The sequence below is a fragment of the Eulemur rufifrons genome, chromosome 6 (genome assembly GCF_041146395.1).
Source record: "Eulemur rufifrons isolate Redbay chromosome 6, OSU_ERuf_1, whole genome shotgun sequence".
NCBI classification, from domain to species: domain Eukaryota; kingdom Metazoa; phylum Chordata; class Mammalia; order Primates; family Lemuridae; genus Eulemur; species Eulemur rufifrons.
The window spans coordinates 35158080-35176006 of NC_090988.1; the positions used below are offsets into that span (position 1 = coordinate 35158080).

The 17927-nt window shown below is 42.8% G+C and overlaps 1 protein-coding gene across 1 annotated transcript in view; it reads left to right on the forward strand.

The window, feature by feature from the left end:
• The first annotated feature begins 152 nt into the window (after positions 1–152).
• Positions 153–17927, forward strand: part of MAML2 (mastermind like transcriptional coactivator 2) — a 341550-nt gene continuing 323775 nt past the window's right edge. Inside the window, exon 1 of the mRNA XM_069469038.1 lies at positions 153–1960. Coding sequence (XP_069325139.1) covers positions 1448–1960 — 513 coding nt within the window. The 5' untranslated portion in view covers positions 153–1447. The remainder of the gene's footprint in view (positions 1961–17927) is intronic.

Consider the following 17927-nt stretch of genomic DNA (forward strand, 5'->3'; position numbering starts at 1 on the left):
CCCCTTTCCCCGGTGCCTGGCTGCGATTACTCACTCGCGCAGTGGCACCAGCCTTCCACCAGGGAGCCTCGAACGCGCTCTCCCGCCCTCCCCCCGCCCCCCCGCCCCCCCATCTGCAGCTTGCTGGCTCTCTCTTTCTCCCTCTCTGTCTCACTCTCTCTCTTTCTCTCCCTCTCCTATCGGAGCACAATGAAAGCCTGTGTATCGCCGTGACTCCGGGCGGGAGCCAGTGTCAGCAAAGCGGCTAACAACAGACGAGAAAGAGAAAGGAAAATACAAGCTACTTTTTTTTTTTTTTTTCCATCTATAAAGCGGAGCAAATACAAGCGATAGAACCACATTGCTTATTGAGAGTCCAGACCCGCAGATCCACTGGCCGGGGATGGAATGTACAAAAGTGGACAGAAAAGTGGCTGGACATGACTCGGTGCAATTTGCTGGAAGTTTGTAAGTTTGACCATCGTTTGTAAATTACTCTCGGAAGAGTTTGTCTCTCTTGATACTGTATTAGAATAGAGCCGGGGGAGAGGAATAGGAACGTAAGCGGGAAAGAAAAAATGTGTTGAAGGATCTCTCTCAGTGGCTAGCGACTTGAGATTGCTTTCATTTAAGGCTAGGAAACCTTAGACGGGCTGAGGATTTTTACCGGTGATTGGATTCGTTGAAGAGAAAAAGCATGGTCCAAAAGTCCAATTACTGAAATTGTTAACAATTGAAAAGCTGTCTCCCTCTTTGGGGAGAAGACAACATCCTACAGTACCCCAAAGAGGAGAAAACACCGGAGAAGGGAAAGGGAGGACAAATTAAAAGCCAAAAGACAGTCTTCCTTGATTTTTGCACATTTTGAACATTGACTTCAAAAACCTGAAACGGCACTGTTTGGGGTTTTTTTTTTTTAACCTGAGGAAAAGTAAAGGCTGCCGGTTACATAGACCATGGTAGAAATGTGCTTCTCTGCAGAAACATCCCCATAAAGAATTTTCTGAAACAACTAGGTGAGGGAGAGTCCAGCTCTCTGCTAATACCTCTCTTAGTTCTTTTCGCTGTGCGTTTCTGTCTCTTGTTGGACAACCCCTGAATTCTTGATCTAACCCCCAGTTCGTGTGTTTACAAAGTACCTAGTGGCTCTTGTCAGCTTGGTGAGGGAAAAAATCCACCAACTCTGTCCAACTTCTCCAGAGCTGTCAAATGCAATTAGAGTAAGTTGATCAGGGTTTGTTTCCAACTTATCCTCTCCAATTGGTTTCTATTCTTTCTCCCCACCCTCTTTTTGCTAACTCCCCTCCCCCACACCTTCTCCACTGCTCCCCCCAACCTCTGAAGACCTCTATTCATGTGGCCCTGAACACTGAGCTCACATTGTCAAAAACAGATTTGCCTGCAATAGCCAGCAGTAGCCTCTTTCCACCTAACCATCCCAGAGGCAGCAATCATTGTGTCCACTAAAATGGGGGACACAGCGCCCCCGCAGGCCCCCGCAGGAGGGCTAGGGGGGGCCTCTGGGGCGGGGCTCCTTGGAGGGGGCTCAGTCACCCCGAGAGTGCACAGTGCTATCGTGGAGCGCCTCCGGGCTCGGATCGCCGTCTGCCGCCAACACCACCTGAACTGTGAAGGACGCTATGAACGTGGTAGGGCCGAGAGCTCAGACCGGGAAAGAGAGAGCACCTTGCAGCTCCTGAGCCTTGTCCAGCATGGCCAGGGGGCAAGGAAGGCTGGCAAACACACCAAGGCCACTGCCACTGCTGCCACCACTGCAGCCCCTGCACCGCCCCCTGCTGCCCCTTCTGGGGCCTCCCAAGCAGCAACAGCAGCAGCCCCGCCGCCCCCACCAGACTATCACCATCACCACCAGCAGCACCTGCTGAACAGTAGCAGTACTGGTGGCGGTGGTGGGATAAACGGAGAGCAGCAGCCACCAGCTTCAACCCCAGGGGACCAGAGGAACTCAGCCCTGATTGCGGTAAGCACCTGGCTTTCTCATGGTTATGGCTGTGGTCCTGGGGCCTTTTGTGAGGGTCGAGGTTGCCTTGGCCTATTGGAGAACGGACGGCAGGGAAAAAGTCCAAGACCTCACCTGACTACCTCGAAGGCCATTGGGTGTGTTGTTTGGTTTTAGACTCTTACTCATCTGGTTCCACTGGTGCCCATTCATGGGTTTTCCTCCACTTATAGGGTATTCCTTAACTGGCAAGAAGCCTGAGTTTTCCAGAGGCTCTCTGGGGTTCACAGTGTCTAAAAGAAGGGGCTACAGGCTGGCAAGATCTGAGCCACAGAGGAAGGCCCCATCCCATGGGTCCTCTTGCTTTGGCTAATGAGCTCTGATTTGACCCCACGAGCCATTTTTCAGCCTGAAAGTGTTTATCAGCCTAGCTGACCTTTATCAAAGCCTTTTCCTCTTGCCCCATTTCACTTCCCCCACTTTGAAGTGGCCCCTTCTCCTTGGCTTACGAGAACATAAATGGTGATCTGTAACACAGAGCAAGTTCCCTGAGTGTCCCCTCAGTCAAAAACAAGATTTTTGGAAAATATGAGAGAGAAACAAGTGAGGGAATGTTTCTAGAAGGCCTCTTCCATGATTTCCTATAGATTGCCTCAGCCCTGGGCCCCATGTAGCTTCCTTTCAGAAGCACTCCAATCAAGTAGTGCTCACTTAGCGCATTCATTAAAGTGGGCAGGCACAAAGCAGCTATTTACACAGATAACATCCTAGGAAGTACCTTGTCTTCAGCCACTCCTGGTGACAGGATATCAAACCTGAAAGTTCTGATTAAGTTTCTGGCTGGACATTCTTCCTCAGAGGCGCAGACACACCCCATCCCAGAGGAGTATCCCCTGAATCATTGATTCTTGGTGCCGGTCCTGGTCAGGTGACTGGCTGCCCATGCAGGATTCCCTCGAGGCTGCTGGGCCAGTGGCCTGTGGGGTAGAAGGTGGAACCCTGCCCTCAGCCTGCAGGCTTCCCTTTCTGTGCCTCCTGAGTTCTGTGTCTGCTTACAGCACGTCTCCAGTTTACCTAAGCCAGCCCTAATGAAAGTCAGCAACAGGAAATGGCCACCCAAAGTACTGAAAAAGCCCAAAGGAGAGAGAGGATGGTTCTGGGTCTAACTCATCCTCCGAAGGAGCCTGAAAATGAACTCTCGGGAAAGGGCATCCTCCTGCCAGGCCCATAGGGTGCTGCTTTCTGGCTCCCTCTTATACCTGGCCTGGGTCCATGGTGAGGAAGTTTCCAGGAAGCTCTGGGAGCTGGGATAGTGTTCTTCTCCCCCATCATACAGAAATTTGTTTGGGAGACCCAAAATTGCCACTCCTTGAGGCCAGCTCCAGATGAAAAATAACTACCAACAATTAAATTGCCCGGTGTTTACTGTTTGATCGTTGAATGCCTATTAGCCTGTGAGTTTATATCGGAGCTTTAAGGCCTAATTTCCTTTCTTTACCACCTGCTCTATCCCCACTTCTCCCTGGATTTCCCTAGGAGAGCAGAGGGAGTTTGTTTTGTGAAAACGAGATTCTGGGATAAAGGAGGGGGGTAAAGAATCGCTCGAATGGAGAGAAGAATGAGGTTTGTATGTATGTGTGTGTCACCGGCATCTGCAGCCAAAGTATCTAAATGCCTTGATTGTCCCCAGTAAATTTATAATCTGTCTGCAAGTCTCCCAATAATACGGCTTTGTGTGGCTCACAGTCTCCTGGTAAGTGTTTCTGGGGATGATACTGAGAACGAGGCACCCAGCCCAACCCTGAGCAGAGAAGACTGATCTCTGCCCTGGGTACCAGGACTGGAGGGGCCATTAAGAGCCCCAGTGTGGGCTTTTCCTGTGGCCTTCACGCCCAACCTCTGCAAAGAAGGTGGCATGTCTGTTTATGGTCTTGTTCTTTGGGTTTTTGCTTTTGTCCAACTTGGAAGTAAGATGAGGCTGCCTCTTTTTCTTGGGTGTTTCGGGATAGGTAATGAAACCAACTTCAAGGGTTATTGTAACTTTACAATGGTAATATCCATGCTGGGAGGGAAGTGATAGAAGAGTGTCTGGCCCTTCCTGCGGGAGGGTTTACTGATGCAGAAGCTAAAAGTGGCTGCTGTGCCACCCCTGTTCTGAGAGGGAATTGGTTTTCTCTCTTCTAACCACCAGCGATCTCCTAAAACATTCCCTTAGAGGAGGTCCAATCCAGGTATAGTGATGATGCCGGGAGGCACAGTGTAAGGAGGAAAAGGGATAGTTTATTTCTAATGGTTGCTTTTCATTGAAAATGTGTGATGTGGCAAGGGTTGATCCACCACCCTACGTTTGCTCGTTGGAAATTTCCTCTCCATTTCAACTTCTAAATGTGGTGCTTTGTTACTCAGCATAGTACTCAGAGATGGTGATGCAAGTGCTGTACTAGCCTGATAACATTGTCTCCAAAGGGAGGCCTGGGCATTTGGGAGTGACTCACCAAGCCCATTACATTGGCCCATCTCACTTTACTCGGGCTCCTTTTATTTTCAGAGAATATTAATTTAAAAGGGCCTTTGCTCAGAGTGAGTGTCAGAATTTTTTCTTAATTTTATTACTGCTGTGTCCATAACCAGATTTATGTGGTCTGGGTGTGTTGAATGTATAACTTCAATAGTTAATTTGTATGCCATGAGTGGCCATAAATGTCCTTTGGAGAAAGGGAGAGAATATTGATTATCTAAAGTCAAATATATGCTGTGTCCTCAGATGAAAGCTGTATGTCCTGCAATGCCTTCTAGTACAATGCCTTGAATATGGTGGGTAATATTTGCTGGGTGAGGGTGAAAGGACAACTTCTGTTCAGTGGGATAGTGTTGACTCTGGGGGCCATTATACTGCAAGGAATATATAATGTCTGAATCCTTTCAATAGCCTAAGTTTCAAGAACAATGCAAGAATAACCTCCAAGCCAGTTCTAATTCTGTCCACATTGAGAGCCTAATTCTGCAGCCCTTACTCAGCCAGTTTCTTCATTTAGCTCAAGTACAAGTTCAGGGGAAGCCCCGCTGCTACAGAGACTGCAGAAACAGGGCCTTTCACAGGGCCCGGATTGTAGGGCTTTGAGCAGATCTGCGTTTCTAACCACTTGGAGCAGGCTTTAGGCACTAAATCATTTTCTGGTGAAGTATGTTTGAATCTTTGAATGAACTGTGAAACTGAATAATTGCCGGTCCGTGGAACAGTAAGGTTTAGAGCTTCTGTGGTACATTATTAATCTTTCCCTTTTGCCTGAGACAAGCTCTTTTGCTGTTGCATAGATTGTGTTGCTAGGATGAACAGATAAGTGGTTCCAAGTCATCTTTGGCTTCAGAGATTATCTTTTCTTAATGTGGTGTGGAGGAAAGAAAGCAGATCAGACAAGGAGCCTGCATCGTTGGTTTTGTGCCTGCTTGATCGCTAACCAGCTGGGTGACCTAGGACAAGTCACTTAGCAGTCATCTGTGAAACGGGGAGAGCAGTCATGCTGCCCCAGCTTGTCGAGAGAAGCAAATGAACGTGTGTTTCTGAACAGGCTTTGGGAAAAAAAAATTAAGCACTGCAGAAATGCAAGGCATCATTACTAGTATTACTAATAATAAACTACTAAGCACTGAATGATAATACCAGTTTTTCCAGGGATTAAATGTATACTCAGCTTTCAGTTGTCTGTTTTAAATGATGAAATAGCTTTTATTGTAAATAGAGGGATTGGTATTTCAAATTTAGTGCTGTCAAGATAAGACTGAGATATCGGTGTACTTAAGTGTTCCTGAAGGGCCCAGGAAATCCTAGTTAAAATGTGCAATGCCGTGAATGTCTTTGGAGTCTTTGAATGCATGCAGTTTACAGGCCTCTGCATGGCCCTGAGAAGCTTTGGAAAGGTGTGTCCCTCAGAGCGTCTAAGAAATATTAGAAAAGTCATTTACACAAATGGCATGGGAAAGTTAAATATTTTGTCAACAATAGTCAAAAATGTTAATTGTTAGCTTAAGAAAGTCAAACAAGTTAAATCATTGCCAGAGTTCCCTGGTTATTTTTAACTGATAATAATCAAGTTTCCAATTGACAATTCAAAATTCGAGAGCTGTAAGTGGGAGGCCACGTCTGGGTGTCTGTGACTGTTCCTGTGATAAATGTCCTCCCCAGGACAGAGATAGGAGTGTTTACATTATTTATATATGCAGCCATCATTTCCTTAAGAACTGACCTATTTTTGTTCTATTTTCCAGAACACAGTAATAAAGGGAATGTTCTTACCTATCCAGGACCCTTCTACCACTTCTTTTAATATAATCATAAGATCTCACAAAGGCAAAAGGGTTCACATGGAGAGAGAATTTGGTACAATACTTTATGAAAAATTGACAGAAAGCTTGCTTTGACAGCAAGGTGATATTATCATATAAACCAAGATGTCTTGCTTGTTTAGGTCAATATTTGTTTCTGGAAGGCATCTGCTTTCTTTGAAATAATGTCATTGCTCGGTGATGTTCATCAAAATTTTCTACATCTTAAACTTTAATACCATATGACTTTCATATATGTAAGTATTTTTAAGTGCCAAGTTGTTTGAGCATGGGCTTTCAAATGTTCTTAGACATACTAATTAAATATGACTAAATGAATGGCCATGATTAGCTGTTTTTGTTTTTATTGTTTGTTTGTATTTGTTTTTAGCACTGTTATTTAATCTCAAAAAGCCTAGAAGGAAATGTGAAAAAAAATCATCCAGTTCTGCTGTGCATGGCACCTAAACCTTTCTGAGTGGATTCTACTACTTTCTTGTTCTTTAATAGGAACCCTTATATACGTTAATGTTCATAGACAGGGCCATGTTTAATGAAAACAATTCTAGATTCTTCCTTCTGCATTTTCATGCTAATTTCCCTCACACTCCAGCAGACTTCATGGAGAAATACAGCTAAGGATATAGTCCCTTACTTAGGATCTAATGGAGAAATCCAGACCACCTCAATAAAGTAACAACAAAATTACTAACCAGGTAGAATGGGCCAAAACTGATAGAGAAAATCCGAGGAAGAAGGGAATAAATATTTATTGAATCCCAGAATGTACATGGCACTTTTATAACATATTTTAGGTAATGCCTGCAAAAACCAAGTGAGTAAGCAACATTTGTCCCACTTTACAAAAAAGAAAACTGAGGCTTACAGATAGAGTAAATGGAAGAATTTAATGCACAGATTTTAGGGTCAGACCCATGTTCAGGTCCCTCTTTCACATCTGCTAGCTGTATGAGTTTGGGAAAATAATTTTATTCTTTTTTTGGCATCAGTATCTTCTTGCAAAATAAAGCCCATGTTATTTAGCAAAAACAGTCAGCGTAGTGCCTGATACATAGTAAGTGCTCAAAACATGAATACCGTTAGTAGTGGGTGGGTAGGAGAAAGATTCAAAACCCAGCCAGGATCCCTACATGGAGAATGAGGGTCACCCGCAGGGCCTGGGGGCAGGAAAAGAATATGGAAATGGGGGATGGGATCCCTGATGCAGGTGTGAAAGTTAAGTGTTGGGGGGACACAGAGCAGAGCCTGACTGATGGTGTGGTTGGGTGTGAGTAGTGAGGGGGACAGGCGAGGTCAGTCCACATCCTGGAGGATATGGAGTTCTGGCAACAGCAAATCAGAAGCCCTGGAAAATGGTAGAGCAGGGAAGGCTCAGAGGAGTCAGCAGTTATGAAGCAATAATAATCCTTCATATACTTGAAGACAAGCATTACATTTCCCCTCCAGCAGCCTCTTCTCATAGCACGTTGCCTAAGTGTTCTGTACTACCTATCTTCAAGTCCCCTGAGCTGCCTAATGCCTTGCCATTTACACACTTCTCCCATTCATGGTGAGTTATATACTGCATGACATGGCCTTTGGCATTGAAAGGAGGTGGTTTTAAAAGCATAGTAGCTTTACACAGAAGAGAAAGTAAAAGAAGCAGACCAGCTACACTTCTCTTCTCAGGCTCACTAGGACTTCTAGTGCCAACAAGAATTACCCTGGTGGTAAAAGTGTATTTACTCTCTTGATGTGTGAAATTGATCTTCTCCCCAAAAACGAGTTTACTTGTACACTAACTTGGAACAGTTCTTTTCATTTAAAAAAAAAAATCATGAGCAAAACTTTATGAGGAGCCATGATTATTGATGTTCTTTGAGATTTACTTATTTCCTTGCTTTTAATACAGATGTGTTATAGCTCTTTTACTTTCCCTAAGGTCCAGTTGGATACTGATTTCCCCCATTTGGTCCTTGTTTACAAGGCACAGGGAAGGGACCCTATGGAATAGATGGCAAAGGAAAAAGCCACCAGCTTGATGCTTGGATGCTGACCATTTGAGAGGGCTACCAGCTTCTACGCTTTCCTACACATAATCTAAGGGACAGATGTGAAAGAATAAAAGCTGTTCCACTTCCCTACAGAGGGCATGAAGAGAGAAGTGCGTGTTTTCTCCCCAGACCTCAGGAAGGCTAAGGAGTCACACCCTAGGGTAGCCAGATTACTGAAAGATTGACTATGAAAAAGGGCAAATAACAATATTGACACATATCACAGCTCTCATGGGTCTTAATTGTTACAACAAACGTTTATTAAATCTCACATCAAAGTTGTGGACATGCGTACTTTTTAAAGTTTGTGGAAATTATTCATTAATTCAATAAATAATCTTTGTGTAGCTCTTCTATGCCATGCACTGTGCCAGGAATACATTTATGAGCACTGTGATGTAGCCTTTGCCCTCTTAGAATTTACAGTCTAAAAGGGAGGTGGGTGGGGTTGGAAATACAAATGTTCAAGTTGGTTTGTTTAAGGCATCAAGGCGACAGAGCAGTTAAAAGCCTGGGATCTGGGGTGAGACGATCAGGTTTCAAATTGCAGCTCTACCACTGAATCACAGTGTTTTCTTGGTTAAGTCAATTAAACTCTCTTGCCTCAGTTTCCTCAGCTGTAAAATGGAGTGATGATAGTAACAGAACTAGCTTCTTAGGGTTGTTGGTTAAATGAGGCAATTGCCTGGCACCTCAAAGAAGCTCAATTAATTTTAGCTGTTATTATTAGTGTGCAAAGTGACATCTACTTGAATCAGATTCATGGTTTTCCCAGCCCAAGATTTTATCTCCAGAAATATATCAGACATTTTGTGGAAGGGCATGGCTTTTCTCTTTAATATTTACTTAAAATGGTTAGTGAGGGGTACCATATTATCCAATTTCCCTCAATAGTTTAATGTGGAGATATCACCTGGGATAGATTTCCATCTCCCTGGAATGGGTTAAATAGGTCTTTTTTGAGAGTGAGACCAATTAATATCTCTTTAATTCCTAGGATTCTGGAACTCCCAATCTAGAACTTGAGGGCCTGTCTACTTGACTTCATACTTTTAGAATACAGTCTGGGTTTTCATTCAGTTACCCAGTGAGCGTAGAGTGTGGACTTAGTGGGTGAATGAGAAATTTAAACCATCTATTGAGAGTTTGGAATCATCAGAAACTAAGTAGGCAAACTTACCAATTTAAATGAATTATTAATTCAAATTAATGAATAATTCTTAAGTGAATCTAGTCACAGAGTAGCAAAAGGGAAGCTCCCTGCTGTGGAGATTTAAATTTATGCTTTTGAAAGCTAGATGCCTGGCTAAAGTTGCTAAGGAATCAGTTAACTCCCTGCATCTGCAAATGAACGGGCCACACAGATCTGTCCTTTACCCAACCCTAACCAGGAGTATGTTGAAAATTCCGTGCCTTGATGTAGTTCTTAGCTTGGAATCTCATCTTTACTTAGTATCTCCTAAAATGCAACTTTCTATTAGAAATGTGAGGAAGATATTGCTGAGGCTTCAAAGCAGTGATGATATTTTTTTTTTTTTTTGAGATAGAGTCTCGCTCTCTCTCACCCTGGTTAGAATGCAGAGGCATCATTATAGCTCACTGCAACCTCAAACTCGTGGGCTCAAGCCATCTTCCTGCCTCAGCCTCCCAAGTAGCTGGGACTACAGGTGCATGTCATTGGCTCTGCTAATTTTTTTTTTTTTTCCTAATTTAAATAGAGACAGGTTCTGCCTCTTGCTCAGGCCAGTCTTGAACTCCTGACTTCAAGTGATTCTCCCACCTCTGCCTCCCAGAGTGCAAGGATTACAGGTGTGAGCCACTGATGATAATTCTTAATCGAAAGCATGATGTTTCTATGAAGTGACAGGATTATAATATGAATAATTCCTGCTCTTTGGTAGATGATTTGGGCAAGGAGAATTTACTGGTTCTATCTCAGAGCAAAGAATGCAGTAAAAAAAAAAAAATTAGCTTTTTTTTTGTTTGTTTGTTTATTTCCCATCATTTAAACTTAGATTTCTTCCCCTTCTCAAGGATAAGAATGTTTAGGAAATGTTAGTGTCAAACTTAGTTGGATTGTTTTGTTTTGTTTTGAACAGTGCTCTTGCTTCCTGAGTCATCCTGGCAGGTTCCTACGTTAATATGAAATCATTAACATTGTTGCTTTTAAAATTCTCTTTTGTCAGAAATGTGGCTAAGTTATATTTGTGGATCTTACCCAGCACACTAATAATTCTCACCCACGTGAAGCCCAACACCTTAAATTCCTCATTGTACAACAGAGTTCTTTTCAGGTAGTTCTGATGGATTTGAACAGAAAGTTAATTACATGTCTGCTTATTTTTAAGAAAATTTAGTTAAGGCAAAAGTCTGCTGCAACTGCTAATAACTTACCAGGAGTGTGTTGGATACACAGTATAATCTCTTAGAGTCATGGTAACCAGGGTGCAAAGAAGTGGCTTAATTGAATACTGTATGTACTGTACTAAGTCACACTTAACTGTAAACTGCTCATTTCTGTAGATCTCTTGAGTCTTATGCAAAAATAAAAACATTCTTTGGCTAAACAGCTGAGAAATCAAGTTTGTTGTTGTTGTTGCTGTTGCTGCTGTTCACCTAAGTTTTCCGATACTTGCTAAACCGGCTAAGGCTTGCACATTTGATTGCCACACTGCACCATTTAATTTCAGACAGCAAAAAGTATGTTCTAGTTGTATTAGCCCATTTGGTTGTTTCACAGAAGCGTTGATAAAGTGCAAGGTGGGGGCATAAGAGTAAACAGGAAAGAACAGCAATCCTCTCAACAGAAACAATAGGCCGAGGCAATAGTTAAAGCTTGGGTCCAAGTCCTAGAGCCATTGCACCAAAGAGAGCGTCTCTTTCTCGCTTAGATTCTTTGCATGTGGATCTGTTTGCAGGCTCAGTCCCCCAGAGAGAGATTCTGAGCTGTCTTTGTGCTAAATTAAACATTAGTTTTCTCCTTGGGAACCTGATCTTCCATAGACTAGGCAACAATATCTTTCTGAGAGAGCTCCCAGCTAAGCATTTCCCTCAGGAAGACACTGGCTCAGGAGCCTTTCACCTCTGCTGTCTGCTTAGCTGGTATGAGGTGTGTTGCATGGGAACTGTTTTGTCTAACCAGGTCTAGAAGCCCTTAGAGCAAGGACTTGTACTTTAATCCTTAGTACATGCTGGAGGACCCACGCTAGCTTAGCATATAATAAATGAAAACAGAGTAGCACTCAGATCACTTACAACCACGCATAGGAAGGAGTTCTCTTTGTTCACTGCCTCCCAAATTCTGCACCCACAGCAATGAAAGGGAGTGTGTTGCAAAATAGAAGCCATCTCATTTCTAGCCTTCTCTCATCTCCATCCTGCCCATCCCCCTAGAAGGCCAGTTCATGTTGGTCTAAAAATAGGGCACTATTCTACAATTTATAGAGTTGTGTGAGCACTTAGAGAGAAAACAGACCAAACCATCTTTTCATAGATGAAGAAATTAAAGCCCATTTAAAAACAACAACAACAAGCCTCCAAGACCATCTAGCTAGGACTAGAACCCAAGTTTTCTGACCTCTATTCCAGGTTACAAAAAGTAGTCATTTTATTAAGGGCTTTTTATAAACCTATATAAAAGAGAATAGTTAGGGGAAATTGGGGGGTTTTATTAAAATTCTGGTAGTAGGCAAAGCATGGAGTTTAGAGCCTGTGGTTGATTGTTTTTTAAAGGATCACGATTCCTTCCATCCCGTGTGTCCTTTTGTAATGTGTCTTTGTCATTCCTCTCATCAAAAAGTGGATGCTGTTTTTACCTCCACCCCCCTCCAATCTCGAATGGCCTTGTGACTTACCTTAACCAATAATATGTGACAGAAATGACATCATCCTAAACTGACTGGAGACCACCACGTGGGGAAGCTGGTCTGGCCAACTGGAAGGTGAGCGTCCACATGCAGAGAACCCAGGTGCCCCTGCCCGCAGCCAGCACCACCTGCCCACACGTGAGTGAGGCTGTTGGACCCAGCCGGTCCTCGGCTCAATTCAGCCACGCGAGTGAGCCCAGGTGAAGCCAGCAGAGTAAGCGCCCAGCTATTCTACAGAACCGTTAGAGATACTGCATCGTTGTTTTAAGCCACTAACTTTTGGGTGGTTTGTGAGGTGGCAAAGATGAACTGAATCAGAGCTGGAAAACCTTAACGTGGAAGATGGGCTTCACTTTTTTAGTAGCTGTGTTACCTTGGACTGGTGACTTAACATCTTCGAGCCTCATTTTCTGCTTTGCAATGTAATGGTTACTATCTTAAAAGGTTGTTGAGGATTAAATGAGACGACACAGGACATGCAAGAGCCTAGTACAGGGGTGGGGAGCCTGCGGCCCTAAGGCCCCCTGTAGCCTTTAGGCCATACTTAAGGACCAAGAAGGCCACATGTGGCCTTAAGGATGCAGGTTCCCCACCCCTGGCCTAGCATGTTGTCCGGGTACGTGGCAGAGCTTAACTAATGTTAGTTTCCTGACTTTCTCCTTTGTGTCTTCTCACTGTAGCCTAATGCAAGCTCCCCCTGCCTGTGTCATCTCACTTTCACTTCATGTGCATCAACATTCTTCTAGGCTTCCCCAGCTCACTGTTCCTCTGAGCAACAATTTATTTTTCCCTCCTGGATGATGGCCTGGTGCTGTCATTCCTCCTAACTACCAAATTTCCAGCATTCTTGTTACGCTCCAGGGAACACATCTGCCTTCGGTAGTCTACCCTTAAAATAGAAAAGGGTTAACCTCATAAAGATGTCACTCCCCTTGTACCGTTATGCTGCCCTTGGGAGAGTCAAACAGCATAGCAAATATATGTGGGCAATGTAATTGCATTCGATCTTCTAGGTCACAGAAGACTTTCTTAGCTAGTACAGCATCCAGGGGAAAAAGTAAGCATATTCCATCTTTGAGAGCTCTCCTAAACTCTGTCACTGTTTTTTTAGTAGGAAATTACTGTCTCTTTTTTTTGTTTCATCTTATCCTTCACAATAAATGAATGAATAAATAAGAGGGAGTGATATACTGATACTATATTATGTCTACTTACTGTCTTTATTACTGATATAGTACGAGAGTACTGGCCTGGGATTTGGGTATTGAAGGTCCTAGTGCTGGCTCTGATACTAATTAGTAGGGCAACTTAGTCAAGTCCTTTAACTTCCCTGGTATTTACTTTCCTTCTTGGAAAAACAGTAAGGAGCACTTGGTGAAGTGGCTTGGACGACCTCTGAGGCCTCTTTTGATATGATACACTTTGAATAGCTCCCTGATATTTTGCTTTTGTTTCTCAAATTTCAGTCTCTCCTTAAACGTATCTATTGAGGAGGAATTGAAAGGAGAGGTGACAAGGCCGGAATGTTTTGTTTTGTTTTTAAAGGAAGTGTACTGGTGAGGAGGGTCCGAAGTAATCTTGGGAACAAGGTCCAGCCATGGGGGAAGGGGGAGAGCCAAGCCCTAGTCATTGCTTAACACCCTTCCTAGAAGTAATGAACAAATCACTTTCTACCTGACCCACTTTTGAGGGGTTTAGGGTTCCAGTTTCAGAAACACAGTTATAGGAGTAGAGTTTGATTCATTAAATTTATTTTTAGAGGGATCACTGATTTTCCCCCTCAAATTCTCCCAACTACACTTGCAGCACTTTACCCCACTTTTGTGGGGTAGAGCAGATTCCCAAGTGAGTAACCCTGTGAAATCATTACATGAAACACAAAATATAAAATGAAGAGTAAAACATTCCGTCGAGCCTTCTTGTTCAGGAATTGACTGGTGTTTCAGCTGCCTATATCCGTCTCTCTGTCTGTCCCTCTGTCATATACACTTAACAATTGAAAAGTGCGGATTGATGGATGGGATTTTATGTGTCACCACTTCATTTTTTAAATATGTTTCCGCTTTAAAGAGGAACTATAAAAGAGAGTCACTGAGAAATTGGCCTGGGGGAGGGGAATTCAATCCACTGCCTCTTTTTTTTTTCTTATCACTAAAACCCTAAGCAGAGAGTGTAATCACCTATTTCCCAAGGGCAGCTCTAAGCCCTTAAAACTCAGCTCTGTGTAGAGATTTAATAGAACTGGAAAAAAGAAATGCACAGAATCTGCTCCCAACAAACCAACAAAGGAAAATTTTCTTAAATAGATAGTAAATCTGGAGAATTTCTTCAATAGCACAACTCCCTCCTTCCCTCCCTACCTCTCGATTAGGTTAGAGCACTGCTCTTCAAATCGCATCGTTAGTACGCCTAGAATCTTGGGGGTCTGTGGGTCACATCCTAGGCTCCAGGCATTATTTTTTTTTTAACGCAGTGCATTATTTTTTTTAACAAAGCAAGATGAAACTAGCATGAAGCCAAAAGGGTCATTTGGTCATGGTTGTCATTTTATTTTGTTTTAAAGGGTAGACATACTCAGCTTCATTGCCTGTTGGGTTGGAGCCATAAAGGTGGTGATATTTTATTTTATTTTTTTTTTCAGTTACTTCTAAACATCTTAGAATTTCTTCTGTTAAGGTTTTCTGGATTTTTAGATGAAAACATCTTGGTGTTATGTAACATGGCTTAAAAAAAAAAAACACTAAGATAAAGGAAGTGTCCTTTCTTTTCCAATAGATTGGGTTTTACCTTTGCTTAGGAAATGTGCCTTAAGCTCTCATCATACACATGCACACATATACACTTGTACTTTGTTTACCATGACACTTTTTAATATATATAGACAGAAGTTGAATACATGAGTGACTTATCAGAGAAAATAAGAAATGAGGAAATACATTCAAGAGTATGAGAAAAAAAGATCAGTTTTAAAGGAAATTGCTTCAGAAGACAAGAGCATGCCAATTTACAGAAACTAGGAAAAAGAACATTACATTACAGTGGGAAGTGTGGAGAGGCAGGAGACCACCTTTCTGGTCCAGGCTTTAACGAACAGGGTGACATTGGGGCTAGTCACCCCACCTTTACTTTCTTTGTTTCCCCAAAAGCAACCCAAAAGGATTGGCTTCCCTAGCACTTTACTTGGCTTTATTGTTCTTGTCATGCAGGATTCTGCTCAAATATCACCTCCTGGGGAGACCTGCCTGGCTCCCATAACTAAAGTGGACACACATGACTGAGCTCCTTGTCTCCCCTCTTCCCTCATTACTTTGTCCCATTCCAGAGGTTTTGTTTTCTTCCTAACTTTTATCACTGTCTGAATTTATGTTGATTCCTGGTTTGTGCATTTCCTGTCTGTCCCCACTGGAATGTAAGCTCCATGAGACCAGGGACCTGGTCAGTTTTGTTCACCACGTGTATCTCAAACCCTTAGCAATTCCTGGCACATTTTGGGTTCACAATAAATCTCCATTGAGTCAATGACCAGATAAATGGCTTTTAAACTAGAGATGTCTTAGGAGTCTTTCAGGGGTGGGGGTAGGAAAGGGAGAGGGAGGAGCACATGGTGGAACTCTAAGGTCTCCACCTCCTGTTTAATTATGCATTTAACACACACATGCGCACGTACTGTTCTTAGTGTGATTAAAAACAGGGTTCCATTGCTACAAGCATTCGAAAAATATAGGGGCCAAGTTCAAATTCTAAAGCCCAGTCTTTCGTGAGAGGAGAGTGTTGGTACAAGGAAAAGAATAATGGACTAGAAGTTACAGATATTAAACGCCTACTACATGCTGGATGCCGTGGTGGGCCCTTGGGCCACACAAGAGAGATCAAGTTCTTGTTTGATGGCCCTTTACACTTTAATGTGGGGGGGGGGAGGGACAGAGAATAAACAAAGGAACAAGAAAAATTTAACTAGTGATACAATACATAGCTCTTTGTTCCTTACTTAATATGGCTGATTAAAGATTGATTTGGGTTCATTAAAAGAAAGCAAATCTGTGAAACACCATGGAAAGTAGAAAGCAATAACCATAAATAAACATCAACCCTGAGGGGCAGAAGAAGGGCTCCTTTGCCAGTGGCCGCTGCAAACCTGGACATCTGCCTGCACAGTGGTCTTCCTGGCTCAGGCTGTGTGCTGCTTTGGCCAGTCTGTGTGAAACACTGATTCTGATGCTCTCAGGGAGGAAGGTGGTCTTGTCAGCATCTTCCGTGCCTTGGAGCTATTGTGATTATTTCGTTAGAAGTCATCAAGTTTTGAGAATTAAAAGAGAAACTATTGAAACATACTTTTTGTAGAGAAGAATATCGTTCTTCTTTATAGAACCAGAAAAGAAATGGTCAGGAAATTAGCATCAGGGCCGTGAGGAGGGGGAGGCATAGCTCTCAGGAAGTATGCAGAAGCAGATAACTGGCATGTGCAATAGTCATTATAATAATATATGTGCACGACCCATGTAGTCCTCGCAGAAACTCTACGCTATCCATGAGGAAGGTGCAGCTATTTGTAGTTTACAAATAGGAAACAGACTGGGAGAAGTTGAGACATGGTAACAATATCTTTCTTTGAATAGCAAATTTGCAGTTTATGGAGTATGTACACATACACATCTCAGTTTGTTTTGTGGAATATCATTACCCCCATTTCAGAGACAGGTAAGAGAGGCTCAGATTTGTCTGTGCTGACTCCACGATTGCACATCAGTCTACCCTCTCGGGCTCCTGGTCCTGTGCAGTGCGCAATGCTGGTGAGGTTGAGTAGGTGGGATCCAAATGCATAACTGAATTTGCAACTAGATGGGGACATTAAATGTCTTGAGCTCGCAGCAGACACACACCCACACATAATTTGAAGCAATGACTCTTCTAGGAAGAATGGTAATCATGAATGGAATGAGGATGTCAGACACCCCAGGCAAAAGAAGTCTAGAATAAGGGAGGCTGAAAAAGAGAGTCTTGTTTTTTTTTTTTTTTTTTTCCTTTTCTTTAATGTAAATTCAGTAATTTGTAAGAATACAAGGCAAGGTGAGAAAACTTTTTAATTTGCGCAGGCCCACATTTTGCTACCTATATTCCTTGTGAGTCTAGGCAGCGGGCAGGTCTGTGTAAAGAGGGCTACAAGGTCATTATGAAGAGAAAGTTGATCTTGAATCAAAGCAGCAGATTCTTTGCTGGAACCAAGATTGGTCTCTCAGTTTTTCTCCTTACTGTTGCTTGTTTTAGAATAAATATCTTAGGTGGAACTTGAAGGAGAGACCTGCAGCTCTTTGCTGACAAGCGACTTTGGATCCATTCCCATCTAAGTGGGGAATATGTTTTTTAAGCTAATGGGTGTTTTTATCATCACCTGGAGAAAATTCGGTGGCTTGTAACTGATGGGATTTTGCTTCCAGGTGAAGATGTGCCTTGTTTATTTCTGTATTTCCAGGGCCTACAATAGTGTCAGATATCAGTAAGCAAGAAAATGTCTGTTGCAGTAAACTGTGGCGAGTGTGGATTTTTAAGGGACCGCAGCTCTTTGTATTTCTGTGACAATGTACTGTGCACCACATGTGAAACACTCATCTTCAGTGTATCTTTTTGGTTCAGCACATTTTTTAAAAATCACACTTATTAAATGTTTAACATGTCAAGTATTCTTCTAAGTGCTTTTTGAATATTAACTCATATCCTCACCATTACACTGTGAAATAGATACTATCT